The sequence below is a fragment of the Enhydra lutris genome, unplaced genomic scaffold (assembly GCF_002288905.1).
Source record: "Enhydra lutris kenyoni isolate GAN:26980312 unplaced genomic scaffold, ASM228890v2 scaffoldscaffold60, whole genome shotgun sequence".
In the NCBI taxonomy this organism is placed as follows: Eukaryota; Metazoa; Chordata; class Mammalia; order Carnivora; family Mustelidae; genus Enhydra; species Enhydra lutris.
In genome coordinates this window covers 1921660-1938734 of record NW_019154144.1, presented here as the reverse complement: position 1 = coordinate 1938734, position 17075 = coordinate 1921660, and the positions used below count along the sequence as shown (strand labels likewise).

Here is a 17075-nt window from a genome sequence, read left to right as displayed (position 1 = left end):
AATTGCGCCTGTCAAGTCACGTTTTGTACTCAACAAAGACTTCCCTTTCCACATTACGCTTGAAAACCAGTATCTGTATCTAGTTATGCAATCCAGTAAACTGCCCCCTTAAGTCGAAGAGGGTACTGCACCCCCAGCATTAGGAAGTGAGTTCCTTGAGCAGGTTTTTGGCTGACAGGCACGTGCCCACCCGCTGCTGGTGGTTCATGGGCCTTTGTGCTCCCCCTACCCCCATAGCTCTGCACGTCCTGGGGGCTTGTTTTGGCCTGGCACAATCATGGCACTCTCGTTTGCCTTCTGTTCTGAGGAAGCTCAGAAGTGTGTCTCCAGCATATGTCTGGGCTCTAGTAGCTTTTGCTTCTGCTCCAGACAACAGCGGACTTTGGAGAAAGGAGTATAAATTATGGACCAGCCCTTCCAGAGCCCAAGACAGAATGGGTCTTGTCTTTTAGAGGATGGCAGATGGCTCATCCCACCTAACCTCCTGGGCCCCCGCTCACTCTGTGAAAGCCCAGGAAAGAGGATGCTATTTAATTGCCCTGTCTTTGCCTTGCACTGGCTTTTATTGTTTGGGGGGTGGGGTGCACTTACTTTAGGCAGAGGACCCAGGCAGGATTGGTACTCTCTAAAGGTCAGTGGCATTTACCAGTCAGGTCAAAACCGGGTGCGTCATAAGGAGCTTCCCCACTCTGCTTCTCTTCCCTATGAGATTCCTGTCTACCTACAACACTCCCCTCCCTGCCAAAAAGGATGTCCAGGAGTGATTTTACAGGGATTCTGCACATCCCCTAGTGCAGCCTCTTCTGCCAAGGGTTGTGTTGAAATGCGGCCTCTTTAACTCCTTATTCAAGCCATTGTTTCCTGAGAGTTTTGTTGGGATTTACAATCTGACTTGAATAAATCCAGTTAATCCCCTACGGAAGAAATGGAGAAAAGAAAAGGCAGTTCCAGGAGGAATTACACCCTGGGCTCTCTCACCAGTGCTGGGTCCTTCCCCAGGCCCCGGGGCCCCAGCAGGTCTTGACTCTCCGGGAACCTGCTTGCCCCAGGTATCCCTCGCAGCCTCGCCAGGGTGCCTCGGAAGCAGGCCAGCGTGTGGTCTGCTGGGCTCTGTGCTTGTTCTTCCCTTGCTCACAACGCCTGCCCTTTTCTGCTCCTGTCACACCCTCGTGTTTGGGGTCTTCTGCTGCACGACGCTCCACAAATAATGTGGTCTTTCCTCATTTCCTTCCCACTTCCTCCCCACCTTACAGCACAGTGATATCATTTCCTTCCCACCTGGAATGCCAGGGCCCTCGATGAGCACTTGGGGCTCAGTGCCTTCCAACCTCCATGACCTGGTTTGACCCTTGGCTCTCAGAGTTATTTTTCCTCGTCTTTACAATGAGATCAGAACATATGACTGTTATTTCTAGCTGAAAACTTATGGGTCTTGAAGAAGCTTTTTTTTTTTTTCTCCTGTCTTCTCTTGGCCAGTCAGATGAAATAGAGAGAGGCCTGTTCCCATTCCTGTGTGACCACATGGAGCGCCATGGCCAGGAGCTGGGGGTGGGGGCTGGTGCCAGACCACTCTGCGCCCAGTGGCTAAGGCCACAGGTGTAGGCGGGCAGTCGGGTTGTGGGTGGTTAGGTATGGACTTTGCTAGATCTGTCAGTCGCCAGTTAGATTATTATGTTTTCTGGTGCTTGATTGTAGCAAGGTGAGGTCAGTACCCATCCATGGATGATCAAGATGAAAAAGCAATGATGTTTTTTTCCACCTCAGTAGCTAGATAGCTTCTCTCTGCATAAGCTATTATTTTTTAAATAAACTCTTTAGTTCAGCACAGTTTTAGATTTATAGAAAAATTGTGGCGCTAGTACAGAGTTCCCATACTCTTCACACCAGCTTCCTCCATTGCTAGCACCCTACATTAGCGTGTGGCCCCGATCTAACTAATACCCCTACTTTATTTAGATTTCTGTAGTTTTTCCCGAGATCCTTTTTCTGTTCCAGGACCCCATGCAGGATCCCACATGACATTCAGTGGTCATGTCTCCCCAGGCTCCTCTTGCTTGTGACAGTTTCTCGGACTTCCCTTGTTCCTATGGTCCTGATGGTTTTGAAGAGCACTGGTTAGGTGTTTTATAGGATGTTCTCCATCTGCCATTTGTCTGATATTTTTCTCATGATTAGATGGTTTGGGGAGGAAGATCACAGAGGTCAAGTGCCCTTCTTGGCACATCCCATAATCAAATGTTTGTCGTGGTTGACCATGGCCCCCTGGTCTAGGCAGTGTAGGTAGAAACCTAGTTAGGTTTCTCCACTCTTTTCTGCCCTTTTCAGACTGGCCTCTGTGGAAAGAAGTCACTTGTGCAGGCTACTTGAGGCTGGGAACCTCTGTTCCATGTCTCTGAGGGTGGGCGCCGTCATCCTGGCCCCCTTGGGACGAGCTGCCCAGGCAGGATTGGCCTGTGTGTTAGCGGACTGGGAGTGGTATGTTGGCACAGGGTGTGGTCCGTGGTCTACACTCATCCTGGGACCTGCTCTTGGCTTGTTCCAGGTGACACGGGTTGGCTGACAGCGGCCGTTGGGGAATGTGTGCCCTCTTATGATTCGTGCTCAGAAGTGGATCCTCTAGCACAGTCTCCTAACATTTTAGTCCAGAAGAAAAGGAGGAATAACAGTTATTCCTAACTTAAATAATTCAGCATTTTTTCTGTTCTGGACCTAACTGTGTTAACCTGGTTCTTGCTCTCAGGGGATCCAAGGAAGGTCTAAAAAAGCAGATGCCATTGCTATTCAAGGCATCTGGGTTTTAATAATTAAAATATGGTTGGGTTTGTCTTCCATAACCTCATATTTGGAATAACATCTTGCTTTTCCAGGGGAATTGAATGATTATTGAGGACAAGAATGATGTCATTAATTTGTGTTTCTCATACTGTGCAATTTCTGCCTATAGAAGTCTCTCCCTTAAGAGCTGCAATAAATGTGGAAGTTCAGAGACCTCAGTGTCAAGGTCGCTGGAGGAATAGGCCTCCTGGGCATTTCTGTCCATGCTGGTTAGGCCTGAGACGGGTAGAAGTCGTAGGTGGATGTTGTGATGACCAGTCATGGAATTCTGAGATGTAAAATATTTTAGCCGTCAACGATGATAGAGGACATGGTGGATGTCTGTGTTGCAATAGGAGGAGGTTAATGCATGGGATAAAAGGCAATAATAAATGCTTACATTCTTTTTCTCTAGCAGAATTGAACAACACGATGGGGTGCAAAGTTCTGCTCAACATCGGGCATCAGATGCTGCGGAGGAAGGTGGTGGACTGCAGCCGGGAGGAGAGCCGTCTGTCCCGTTGCTTGAACACTTTCGACCTGGTGGCGCTGGGGGTGGGCAGCACGCTGGGTGCCGGTGTGTATGTCCTGGCCGGAGCTGTGGCCCGTGAGGACGCGGGCCCCTCCATTGTCATCTCCTTCCTGATCGCAGCGCTGGCCTCAGTGCTGGCTGGCCTCTGCTACGGCGAGTTTGGCGCTCGGGTCCCCAAGACAGGCTCGGCCTACCTCTACAGCTACGTCACTGTCGGGGAGCTCTGGGCCTTCATCACTGGTTGGAACTTAATCCTCTCCTACATCATCGGTACGTCCCAGGAGGCCTGGAGCCTGCCCCCTTTCCCCTCTGCTGTTCTCACCTCCAGACCACAGCCATGCTCTCCTCTGCTCCCTGAGTGGACCGAGACTAGCTCCTCTCTACGACTGTCCTCCTCCCTTAACTGTGGTACATGCTTCCTTTCCCTTTTGTGGGGGGGCCTGCCTTGGGGGTGTCGCTCCTCCTTCTGGTCTGTGCATCGGACTGTTAGTAGAGATGAGCCAGGCCAGCAAGGAGGTCAGTCCTGTGAACACAAGAGATGGAAATTCAGTGGGATATCTTTACTGCTTAAAAGGAGTGTAGTCCCTTTCAGTATTTTTGATTATTGATTACTAGAGTAAACATATCACTGATAAAGAAAAATTTAGGAAATACAGAAAAACGCAACACAGGAAGTAGACATTGCCGAATCTGACAACCCAGAGAAATTAATTGTTATTCATTCACTCATTCTTTCAGCAGCTATTTCTTGAGCCCCTCCTCTGTGCCAGGCATTATGCTGGATATTAGGAACACTATGGAAGGAGAAGACAATCTCTATTCAGAAGAGTTTAGGGATCTATTGATATTTTTGTCAACTTAAATGTATATTTTTTGTCCAGTATGTCTCTTTATTTATAAAACAACATATAATAAACATTTCTCATGGTATTAATGGTTTTTCCATAGTAATATTCCAAATGATTGCATATCATTATGTAGTTTTATATATGTAACATAATTTTTTAGGTGTTCTCCTAGAGTACTTAGATTGTTTCCAGTTGTGTAATTATTGTTATAATTAAGAATAATATACAACAATATATAATATTGTATATATACTATATATACACATATATGTATATATTATATATACAACAATATATAATAGTTTAATGTCATTTAATGTCTTTGGGCATGGCCATGGTTTTTTTCCTTTAAAATATTCTAAGAAGCAGAATGTGTAGGTCAGTAGGCCTGCATCTTTTAAGGCCCATGTTGCCTGTGATCCTCCAGACGGCCACAGGCTCTCTTCCTCACATTCTCGCTGACCCTAAGCACCAGCATTAAAAACAACCAACAAACAAAAACACTCAAAATACAAAGTCTTCTTAGTAGGTAGGTGAGAAGATATTGTTTCTCTTTTTTTTTTTTTTTAAAGATTTTATTTATTTATTTGACAGAGAGAGATCACAAATAGACGGAGAGGCAGGCAGAGAGAGAGAGAAAGGGAAGCAGGCTCCTTGCTGAGCAGAGAGCCCGATGTGGGACTCGATCCCAGGACCCTGAGATCATGACCTGAGCCGAAGGCAGCAGCTTAACCCACTGAGCCACCCAGGCGCCCGATATTGTTTCTCTTGATGTTGTTTGTATTTTGGTTACAACCAAGGTTGAACACATCTTAAAAGACTTAAAAGAGACAAACTTAAAAGAGACAAACACCTGAGTATAAGAATAAGCAAAGGATATGAATGGCCAATTCCTACAAATAGAAGTATAAACAGGCTCTAAACATTCCATTTATATTTCAGCACACTTTTTGTAATATTTTCAAAACACAGTAAGATGTGGTAAGTGGATCCCAGTAGGCTCCTGTGCTCCCCACACTGGGAATGGCGTAAGGGGCTATGTGCTGCCTGCTGGGATGCGGGGCCTGGGGGCTGTGTGGGGCTCCTGCTGCCACTTGCCCAGGCCAGCTGGCAGAGGGCTCCTGCCAAGCTCTCTGAGCAGCACCTTCCCTCTCTTTTCTGGAGCTCGTGGTACCTAATGACAGCCAGCATAGCTTATGCTTCTAAGTTTGAAAATAAAATTCATAATTTTTTTTTTCAGTACAGCACTAAAATTTATAATCACAAATGCTCATGCAAGCTCAAGTGTCTGAGTGGGAATGTAGCTGTTTTAAATGGGCTGTTATGTTCCCTACGGATTCACCTGGGCATAAAACAAAACCTGAGCAGGAATCGCCCTCTGCTTCTATACCAACAAAGGAAAGACTCTTTGCCAGCGTGCTGTATGCTTGTGTGAAACTGACTCATGCATGTGTTACTGTGGGTGATTCTCGGCCTCAGCTTTTGGGAAGGGTAGTTTTTCTCAGCAAACGTGGGTTTTTTTAAAGCTATGTTTCAAAGATGGGGAGTGAGGGAGGCCAGGAAGGAAGGCCGGGTAGCCCCTCTCACCCCTCATGGTAGGTTTCAGAGCCTGATCAGCTGTGAGCCGGCCTCTGTTGGGGAGAGGGGGAGACCATTTTTTCCACTGGGCTGGCGATGAGCAGAACTCATAACAGCCTGGATGCTGAGGATGAAGACACATGGTTAAATTTTTGAGTTGTCAGACACACACTCAGTAGGAGACCCACTAGCAACATTGAATCTCGTTCCCCCAGCCATATTCTGTGGGTGATCTAGACCACAGTCACCAGCGAGGTCCCTTTTGGAAGAAAAGGAAAGTGCTATATGTGAATATTGGAACCGTAGTGACGTTTCCTTGAAAAGCAGTGATTTGATTCAGGTTGAAAGAGCATGCAGTCAACAGTTGTTGGCATTTGGGGTGCTGTGTCCGTTTGTGATCCTCAGGGCAGGGACTGTGGGATGGAGAGGAGGAAGGCTGGGCTGTGGCTGTGGTCAGACACTTGGGGACCTGTGGGCAGGTAGCGGGAGCCCAGGTTTGGGCACAGAGCAACAGAGGGGGCCGGCGCCAGCTCTGGGGTGAGCAGGTGACTGTTGCTGAGGGGAATGGTCAGCACACGTGGATCTCCTTGTTCCATTCTTACTGGGAGAACAGCATTCCCTGGTGGGTGGGGACCCTCAGCTCTGCTGTCGGGAGGGTCTTGGAAGACAAGCTTCCGGAGTCAGATGTCTTAAGCTGCCCACCGTAGCCCCTGAGCAGATCATGAAATCAGCTTCGTGGTTTGCCACCAGTATTTCTTTTAATAATGAAATAAAATAAGTAGAGTTGAATAAATACCACCAACGTGCTCCTCAGGTGGTAAGGGTAAATAGCACTGTTCTTCGAACTATTGATTATTCAGTTGTATATTGGAAACACAATACCCGTGAACATACTGGGTTGTGGTGGGAAGTGTGTTTCTCTCCAGGCCTGTGAGGCTTCCCCAGCCCCATCACTTTGCTGCAGCCACTAACTGAGCCTCACTTCTGAGCTAGCACAGACCGGGGTCTGCCTGCCGCCACTGGGTCCCAGCGCATCGTCCACGACCCCTGGCATGGTAGCTGTGAAGTGGAGCCTGATGACAAATGCTGTTCATTGTTTTCTGTCAATTTCCTCCGGTGCATCTGTTTCATGACAGGTACTTCAAGTGTAGCAAGAGCCTGGAGTGCGACGTTTGACGAGCTGATTGGCAAACCCATCGGGGAGTTCTCGCGGACGCACATGGCTCTGAACGCCCCTGGAGTGCTGGCCGAAAACCCAGACATATTTGCTGTGATCATCATTCTCATCTTAACAGGTAAAGCCACAGAGTGGGACACGTCGGTCGGGGTAAGGGGCCTGAGTTGCAGGGCAGGCTCCCATGAGGCCCCTTTCTAACTTTTCCTCACCCTCCTTTCCCCTCCTCTTGTTTCTTTCTGTGGCGAATGCAGGCATCTTGTTGGTCTCAGCAGCTTCTTATACACACAGGGTGGACCCACTGACTAGCTGTCGAAACTGCTTGTCATTTAATTTAAAAAAAATCCCAGGTGTTTGTGTAGCTGTTTGTAGAGTGGGATTTTGTTAGTATGGTGGGCTTTATTGTATAAGTGACCCAGGAATTCCCCTGACTTAGTGGAAAGCATTTGTAAAGGGAAGTGGCGTTCTTCCTCGGGGAACAGAAAGGGGAAGAGGTCGGTCTGGGCACCAGTGTGCGCCTTGGATGCTCGAGAAGTCTCGGATGGTTTTACACCTAACAGCCAACAAAATGCCCATTAAAGAAATGTTTCACGGGACATCGGGGTGGCTCGGCCGGTTGAGCGTCGGCCTTCTGCTCAGGTTATGATCCCAGGGTCCTGGGATCGAGTCCCACATCGGGCTCCCTATTTGGCAGCGAACCTGCGTCTCCCTCTGTGTCTGCCTGTGCTCCCCTGCTTGTGCGTTCTCTCTCTCTCTCTCTCTGTGTCAAATAAATGAGTAAAATCTTTTAAAAAAAAATGTTAATGACAGAGTCACGGGTACAGAATTTTAAAATTCCAGATAGTGCTTGAAGATGACTGAAGGCAGCTTCCTCTTAGTGATGTTTATCCGTGTCCCGGCCTCGAGGATGGGAGTTTTGTTCCGTGTGGCACTTAACTGTATAAGCATTAAGCTGAATGCAGATAAATCCCCCTTTGAGACTAGAAGATCTTGGATGGGTTCTAAAAACAACATGCCTTATTTTACGCACCACGTAATTGAAATCATCTTGCATAGGACAGTCTCAGCAGTATTTCTGGTCCAGCTGGCAGGAACGTGTATCAGAAATTAAGTTTGCACTGGGAGATTTTCATAAACACGAGAGGGAGGGATGCCAGAGAGAAACAGAGCACAGCACAAGGAGGTGTTCCCTGTGATGAATTGCTCACTTCCCTTCTAGCACCTTCATTTCAGAATCGAATCTTCTATTGTGAAATGCATTTTTTTATTTTAAGTTTATAAAAGGTGCGCATGGCAGGGCAGCAGTCTCAAGTCATAAATGGTGGTCACCTGTCACTTGGACACCTTTCCATGTCTCTTTTCTTCCCCAGCTAGGAGTTTAGCCACAGAAGTCCCCAAATGGTGTGTGATCATGTGGCCTAAGCCTGCAAAACAGTGTTGTCATGTGGTTTCCATGTGTTTTTATCACTTGGGTCTTTTTAGTTTTTTTTATGTGAGTTTATGATCCATCCGTAACTCGTCTAGCTTAGACATTGTTTTACGTGCACTGAGTCTGATGACGAACCTTATGGTTTGTGGTGCCATAATCACAGAAAGTTGCCATTGCTCATACTGCTAACGTTGCACGGTGAATCTGAATAATTTTCATATCCGAAAAACCCTCATTCTACCAACAATGTCTCCTCCTTGGAGAAAAAAAAAATCCCGCTGTGCCCTCAGGGGAGTCCCAGGAAGTTATGTCAGTGAGTGGAGAGGGTGCCAGGAGAGGGCCTTCTCTTCATCCCTGGGAGAGGCTTGTGCTCCAGGGGGGTGGGCTGTGGTGTTCCCCATCGCTGCAGTCCTTGGGTGCCTGCCAGGTGGCATCCTCAGCTCCAGAGGGGGCCTGCGAGACCAACTTTGATGCCTTGGTAAACCATTGTGTGGACTTTGGTTAGTTTGATCCCTGCCTCTAGAAAGAAGATTAATTCAGCCCCATTCCCAGAGGCTCCCAGAAATCTTAGGAGGTTTGGTGTCGCTTGGATTCTTCTTAACTCACCCTCTCATCCCATCCCTGTCCCTGTCCCAGGAAGGACTCCTCAGGCACAGAGTTCACACCATCAGGCAAAATTTTCTTGTTTATGCGCTTTTTCAGGACTTTTAACTCTCGGTGTGAAAGAGTCGGCCATGGTCAACAAAATATTCACTTGTGTCAATGTTCTGGTCTTGGGCTTCATAATGGTGTCAGGATTTGTGAAAGGATCGATTAAAAACTGGCAGCTCACAGAGGAGGATTTCCAGAACACATCCAGTCATCGCTGCTTGAGCAAGTGAGTTGTTTCTCCTTCCTCTCGACATGTGACCATTGATTCGTACTTGGTACTTAAACAGACACGCACATTGGGGGCATGTAATTGGCCAGAACACTACATGCCTTATTAAAAAAGGAATTTGAATTTGAATTAATTTTTTTTGTGCAGTAAAATAGCCGAGGGTGTTTCTTTGGTTTGAAATTTTGTCGAGTTTCATTTCCCTGAACTCGTAGTCTGATAAAGGAAGGTATTCAGGAAAACAAAATCTTCATTCTAATTCTGAAATTGTACATAGTTGAAGATCGTTGTCAGACTCACTAAGTCATCTATTCCTCAAATTCCGTTTCTTGACCAACCTCTGAATTTGGTTTCAGAAAAGCTTTTCTCTGCAAAGCCATGGTGCTATCCCTTGATTATGATTCCTTCCTGTTAATAACATAGAAGAAGAAACCTGGAGGACTCTTATCACAGGCTTTTATCAGAGATTTTCAGAATTACTGACATATGAAAATGTGATTATAATAGTCTTTCTCCCACCCTCAACTTGGGGTGTGTCAGCCTTGAAAACCAGTGGCCCCAACACCCTTATATTCTCTGACTCAGGATAACCAGGATGAGGGGCAGGTGACAGGCCAGCTCTTAGACCTGTGCTTTTTTAGGACCCTCAGGGAAGCCTCATCGACAAGCTCCGACTATCTAGAAAATAAGAGCCAAGCAAATTAGGATGTATCTTTTGGATCTTTTTAGGTCAGATTTTTCAGGGGAATCTTAGGGTCCTAGGATAGAGAATGGGGAGTGAGATTTTTGTCTACGATTCTGTTGTAATTACAACCAAGTGTTACACAGCTCTGATAAGGAGACCCTCCTAAAATGCAGTGTCTTTAAAATGATGTCTCAGCCCCTGACATGAGTGGCCCGGGTTGACTGGCCCACGAGGCTGCACACAGGCTTGCAGGGATCCGCCAGGTTGCTCCATCCTACCCTAGGATGGGGTCCTCCTCTGTGTGGTCAGAGCTGGGCTCTCCTCGAGGGAAAGAGGGTATGAGAGAGAGTGTGCTCATGCTTTGGAGGGCAGATCCGGAAGACACAGGTATGTCCCTTCTGCCAACATTCCGCTGGTGAGAATCCAGTAGGTGGCCACATCTAGCTACAAGGGAGACTGAGAAATGAGGTCGTCCCACATTGGGGATCTGAGCGGTCACATGTGAACTTGGTCTCTGGTTCAGGCCCAACTGTATCTTCCAGTGATCTGGTCACTGGAGAGGCATTGATGTGTGACAAATTCACTACTAGAACACAAGCAGGAAACTGTTGAATGCATGACATATTATATGGTTAACAGTTCAAATAAAAAAAGAGCCTTCCTTTTGGAGACTAAATGACTACAGAGAAATGAGGATTTAAAAAATTTTTTTTTTAAGATTTTATTTATTTATTTGACAGAGAGAGAGGTCACAAGGAGGCAGAGAGGCAGGCAGAGAGAGAGGGGGAAGCAGGCTCCCCGCTAAGCAAGAGATCCCGATGCGGGGCTTGATCCCAGGACCCTGAGATCATGACCTGAGCCGAAGGCAGAGGCTTAACCCACTGAGCTACCCAGGCGCCCCTTTAAATTTTCTTTTTAAAAGTAAGTTCTATGTCCAAGTGGGGCTAGAACTCCCGACCCTAAGATCAAGGGTCACATGCTCTACTGACTGAGCCAGCTGGGCCCCTCTGAGAAATGAGGATTTTTTTTTTTTTTTTTTTTAAATTTTATTTTTCATAAACATATAATATCTTTTTATCCCCAGGGGTACAGGTCTGTGAATCGCCAGGTTTACACACTTCACAGCACTCACCATAGCACATACCCTCCCCAATGTCCATAATCCCACCCCCCCACACACCCCCCATTAACCCTCAGTTTGTTTTGTGAGATTAAGAGTCACTTATGGTTTGTCTCCCTCGAAATGAGGATTTTTAATGTAGCATTCCTAAGCTTTCCTGAATCCTATGTATGCCAGATTTATTGGTGCTCAGTATCTCAGGGTAGAATAAAGCCAGTTCAAACTAAGCTTGGGAGTAACAGTAGATTTTGAAAACTTGGGACGACTCTCTTGCTGGTGATGGTTCACAGGTCAGGAATTAAATCTAGATGGCGTGTCTTTTTCCTGGTGGTCGATGGAGATTGAATATTATTGTTTTCATGAAGAGCTTGTTTGTGCCCGCTGATAGTCTTTCCTGTCTTGGGTTGTCCTCGCACTCTGGGTCCCGGTGACGAAGGACTGTGCTGCCCCCAGCCCCCAAAGCACTGCCCTGAGGTAGAAGGCTGCTGGTCTGGGGCACAGCTTGCTCTTTGATTTTGTCAAAAACTAGAAACTTCTTTCTTCCCCTTTTTTTGCAGCCGTGGATTTGTATTTCCGAGCATGGCCACGTAGTCTTGCATGAAATTGCTTGTCTCTCTGAAATAATAGGGCATTTCCCAGCCAAACCATGCAGTGTGGAGAGCTTCAGCCACAGTTGGTGCCCGTTCTCACCCCACTGGGTTGTGATTTTGTGATCTGGTCTCCATGACTTGGCTGTGGACGCCCCCGTGAACCTGGAGTCTGTCTGTGGCTTGGTCTGGACTGGGAATATGACCCGACAGCCTGGTGGGTTCCCTGCAGCCTTCATCTCCTGCTACTTCTGGCTTTCTTAGCCAGAGTCCCGCAGATGGGCCACAAGTGTAGCAAAGTGTAAAGCACAGCGTGACTTGGAACCCCGCTGGGAAGGTTTTGTTGCATATGGTTTCTTGTCAGGGAGGATGGAAACCCAAAAATAACATTGGCTTCCACGAGATAAAGGTTTTGTTCTCTTAAGTCAACATCTGCAGGTGGTCAGTCCAGCATATGGCTTCAGTGGGCCGGAAATCCAGTTCTTCCTTCTGATGGCTCTGTCCATGGCCCACATTCCCAACGTCACTCCAGGGTCCAAGATGGCGCCCAGCAGCAGGAAGGAAATGAGAAAAGGAGAGGGGCAGCCTCCCTCTCCACTTCATTTCCCTGATATTTCTCAGGAGATGTGTACCTCGTGTCTGCTTAAATCAAGGGGCCACAGCTCGCAGCTGGAGTCGGAGAAACACACTGTCTTTATTCTTAGTGTTCCTGTGTCTAGCTAAAATAATTAAGTTCTATTACTGTGAGGAAGAAGGGGGGTATGGCTTTTGGGAACAACTAGCAGTGTATGTCAGGGTGGCAGATGAAAGTCAGAAGAACAGAATCTTAGCGTAGGATGCTTTCCACGGATGCTGTGGGAAAAGGCCACGAAGGGGAGAGGACCTCCCGCATCCACACCGTGGAGGCTGCCTGTCAAGGCCTCACCCCAGGCTCACAGATGTGGTGGCCACAAGACAGCTTTTCCTTCCTTCCTGTGCCAGTTCCCCTCTTTGCTATCCTGGGTGACTGGCTGGGTGGCAGGCGGAAGAGTTGGGCAGCCCAGCTGCAGGGGCGGAGGCACCGGGCTGAGGTCTGGCTTTAACCTGCTCTGCCAGCTGAGGTTGGCTGGGTGTGGGCCACGGCCGCCCCTGAGAGCCTGCTTCCCCGTGTCTTCATGTGTTGGTGGCTAGATGCTGACTGGGCGCAGCCCCCACACACGGAGAGCACGTCCACGACAGATTCACATAAAGAGCCTTCACAAAATATTTGTAAACGCTTTGGTTTGAGGCCATATAGAACAGGTTCTGTGACTATTTCATAGTGAGCCGCTGCCCCGGGAGCAGAATACCCAAGTTAAACGTCGAATTTAATTTTTTGAGTAGGTAATGTTTTCTCCTGGTTCATTTGTCGTGATGTTATGAAAAGGTTTGTTTTGAGAATTTTTGTTCCCATTCCTTTCTTCATCTGCCTCATTCTCCCACCCTGCCATGCATAATCATTTTTATCATTTTTGTGTGTAAGCTTCCAGCTTTTATTTGTATAAATACAAGCAACTACAAGTTTATTTCTATTTATTTTGTATATTATGTATATAACTTACATATATAATTTATGTGTATAGTCCCTCTCCTATTACATAAAAAGTAACATTCTGTCTCCTCTTTTCCACACCCTGCATGTTTCCCTTACTAGCACATTCCACAGGGCTTTTTGTACGGGGACTGTGTCCTTTGTTGCGGTGTGTGGTGTCTGAGCACCTCGGAGCGATGAAGGAGGTGGAGGAGCACCCGCAGCTGGTTTCACGGTCGGTGGCTGTGGGAGCTTACATAGGAACAGCCCTTTCCCTGTGGCTCCCCTTCCATGGGATTCCTTCCCTCATCACTCTCTGAGGAGCTGGGAAGGATGCCCTTGTCTTGTTCCAGCTCTCCATAGCTCCGTGCTTTCACCATTACTCCTGCTTCCCCTGGTTGCGCGACGGAGGCATGTTCCAGCCCTCATCGTCTCTTGCAGGGCCTCTTTCTGGGGTTGGACGTGTGTAACAGCAGTCCTGACACTCATTTACTCTTCACAGCTGTTCCGTAGCTCTTGGTGTTAGAGGGCTTGTGGAGGCAGGTGGGCATCTGGAGGCTTTCCGCACCTGTCTATCTGTCTGTCCCGGCAGGGACAGGGGAGCTGGGCCCATTCCAGGTCTTGGCAAAGACCTTCCCATGTTCTAGTTGGGGTCAGAAGTTGAAAGGGTCTGCCAGGAGCCCCTCTGATTAAGAGTCCCCCTCTCCTTTCGTCGTCTTATCCCCCTCTCCTGAGCTATTTGACTGTCAACTGTTTTGTTTTAGGCTTTGGCCTCAAACTTTTTATTATAGGAGTCAGCTCACCAGGGCATTCTGTGTTCTTTGTGGTTTATGGATGTGGTGGGCACGTCCTGTGCCTTGCCGACTTACTTGTCCTGGGCCTCCATTTTTGTATCTGGGGTGTGGGTGACTTCCCTTTGAGTCTGGCAACAGTTTTTCCTACATCTCTCACTTGTGGGTTTCTTGGGGTTTCCCTCACGTTGCTACTTACTGAACTGCTGTGAGTCCCAGATTGAGGACCTTCCTCATGCTCTGACTTCCAGATTGTGAAATCAAGGATCCTCTAGAAATCAGTACAAGGCTCAATCCCCATTACGCAATAATTGGGACCAAAGTGGCTGTCTGTTTTATTAGTCAATTGATGAATCCCTCTGAAAGCAAGTTGGGCCAATGAGTTGCTAACCCAATTGACATCTGTTTATAGGACTAGAATATCCTGTATGGCTCTTCTAATGTTAGGAAGCCAGGTGGTCTGGGGCAGGTTGCCCTGCAGAGCTGCACGGTCATCAGCCTGCTGAGTTAGGAGAGGCGATGGGGAGGTGGTGACCATTCTCTGGAAACTGCGACAGGATGCCTGCAGCCCTGTGGCCAGCAAAAGGCATGGCTGGTGAGGGAGGAGCCAGGCCGTCCTCTTGGGGCTGGGAATTGGGTTGTTTTTCAGGTGGTGGCAGTGGACCAGGGTGTACGTGGCTTAGAGCCACGTCGTAATGGGCAGGGCCTGGAGTGGCCATCCAGAGTGTGAGTGGTGGCCGGCCGCAGGCTCATGTGGCTCTTCTCGGCGTGGGGCACACTGTTTAGAGTCAAGGTTCCACTTCGCTGGAACTATTTTCTGAACCTTAAAGGATTTCTGGGGCTGACAACCCATATATGGCCGTATATTCATTACTTTAGCAATTACGTCCTGAGCCCCATCCATGTGCCCTTGCCCATACTGGGCTCTAGTCCCCACCCATGTAGACATCCCTGTTTACCGTGTGCATGTGAGTGCTTGTGGGCAGGAACCATTCACTTTCCTTCACTGTAGTGTCTGAAAATGTTTGAGACTGCAGTTACTGGTAAATATGGGAGACTTTTTGCATTGTGTCCCTGGGGTGAGGGCCACACACCCATTTGGCAACTCTGTGTTCCAGAGTATATGTTCTTCGTTTGACAGTCCTGGGAGAGAGGCCTCACTTGCTGGTTTCTTCCCTCTTTCCTGTTGGACACCCTGTGTCACAGTCTCTCCCCTGTCCCCAAAGCCAATATTCAGGGATACTTCTGGAAAGAGTTCAGTGGGTGCCCTTGTGGCTCTGGGCTATGTAAAGGAGGGAGGCCTGTGGCCCGCGGGGTCTAGGGACAGCTGCCTTGGGGATCATTTACTAGGCGTCTGGAGGGCCCCAGGCCAGCAGTGGCCAGGGGTGGAGGGGACACACGACTGTTAGGAACAGCTTTTCTTCAGGACTGTGAAGTGGGTGTTATAATCTTTGGCTCTTTTTTCCTAGTGACACAAAACAAGGGACGCTTGGTGCTGGTGGATTCATGCCCTTTGGATTCTCCGGGGTTCTGTCTGGGGCAGCGACGTGCTTCTATGCCTTTGTGGGCTTTGACTGCATTGCCACGACAGGTACGGCTCCCACCCGCCCGCTGGACGGGTCCTCCTCCCTCGTCAGACAGGCTGGGCTAATTTGACCCAGGGGTGCTGTTTTCCTTCCTGTGGGGCTGTGCCGGCTGCTGCTCTTTCACACGTGAGTAACATGTAGATTTGTAGCTTCCTGCTAATCTTTCCCCCCTTTATCACTTCCCCAAGTGGCAGTGCCTGGCAGGAAAGCCTGCATCACGAACGTGACTAACTGGTGTGCTGCTGGGACAGGATAATGACAGCATCGCTCAGCCCGATTTCATATCTGGGCGTCATCCCGGAGAATCGAGGCCATTAAAAATATTGTTATCCGGGTGATTGAATAGGCCGGGCTCAGTCGGGCCTCCTGAATTTTCTCTGCCAAAGGAAACAAGTCTTTTCCTTGGCTGAACTAGGGCCTAGAGGTCGAGAACACCCTCCCTGGGCACTATGGGTCCTCTGATCCATGCGCGGAGGGCCACCCATGGTTCCTAGAAGTCCGAAGACCCCGGTTCCCATGGGGCTGAGCACGTCAAGGGTGTCATTTGTGGGTGGCGTGGGCATCTTGTGGGGCTGGGGGGTTGATCCTCACTGTCTTGCCCTCCTGGGCCCGATTCTTTGCTGCTTCTAGGTGAAGAGGTCAAGAACCCTCAGAAGGCGATCCCCGTGGGGATTGTCGCATCCCTCCTAATTTGCTTCATCGCTTACTTCGGGGTGTCGGCCGCCCTCACGCTCATGATGCCATACTTCTGTCTGGACAAGGACAGTCCCCTGCCCGACGCCTTCAAGTATGTGGGCTGGGAAGGTGCTAAGTACGCGGTGGCCGTCGGCTCCCTCTGTGCTCTTTCCACCAGGTGAGGCCTCCAAAGCTCTCGGGAGGGTGAGAGGTGGTGGGCTGTGTGCGGCCTGACACACAGGCGTGCCGCTAATCTCACCTTTTTCCCCCAAAGAGCCAGCACCCCAACCCTGATGAGGTAGTTTCTCCTCCTGCTGTTAGCAGCCATCCTGCAAGTTGTTCTTGGTATTTTCACCCTGAAGACTGTGAGGCCTACTTTCTGACATCTGCTCAGCAAGGGTCTGGCTTGCTGTCCCCAGCCTTGGCCCCTACAGCAGGCCACCTCTTTGAACACTGTATTTTGGCCCTTAGTTTGGTCATAAAGCAGAGGCTGCCTTAAAAAAGGGAATTAATGCCATTTTTTTAAAAAGATTTTATTTATTTATTTGAGAGAGGCACTAAGAGTGAGAAAGCACAAGCAGAGTGGGAGGGGCAGAAGGAGAAGGAGAAGCAGGTTCCCCACTGAGCGGGGAGCCCAAATCGGGGCTCGATCCCAGGACCCTGGGATCCTGACCTGAGGTGAAGGCTGACGCTTAGCTGACTGAGCCTCCCAGACGGCCAAGATAAAGTGGCTTTGAATAAGAAACATTTTGCCCCTGATGTTTGCTATTAACCTGCACATACAGGAAATGTTTGCTAATCGTTGATTTACCACAGAGAAATCCTCATGA

The 17075-nt window shown here is 48.6% G+C and overlaps 1 protein-coding gene across 5 annotated transcripts in view; it reads left to right on the top strand.

The window, feature by feature from the left end:
• LOC111158527 (solute carrier family 7 member 1) overlaps positions 1-17075 on the top strand; it is a 47254-nt gene that overhangs the window by 17297 nt on the left and 12882 nt on the right. For 3 of the 5 annotated variants that reach the window (XM_022520621.1, XM_022520619.1, XM_022520617.1), the window contains 5 exons: positions 3233-3616; positions 6909-7067; positions 9078-9252; positions 15454-15575; positions 16201-16423. In XM_022520621.1, coding sequence (XP_022376329.1) covers positions 3247-3616; positions 6909-7067; positions 9078-9252; positions 15454-15575; positions 16201-16423 — 1049 coding nt within the window. In that variant the 5' untranslated portion in view covers positions 3233-3246. Of the gene's footprint in view, positions 1-3229; positions 3617-6908; positions 7068-9077; positions 9253-15453; positions 15576-16200; positions 16424-17075 lie in introns of all 5 variants that reach the window. The other 2 variants (XM_022520620.1, XM_022520618.1) reach the window with 1 other exon arrangement.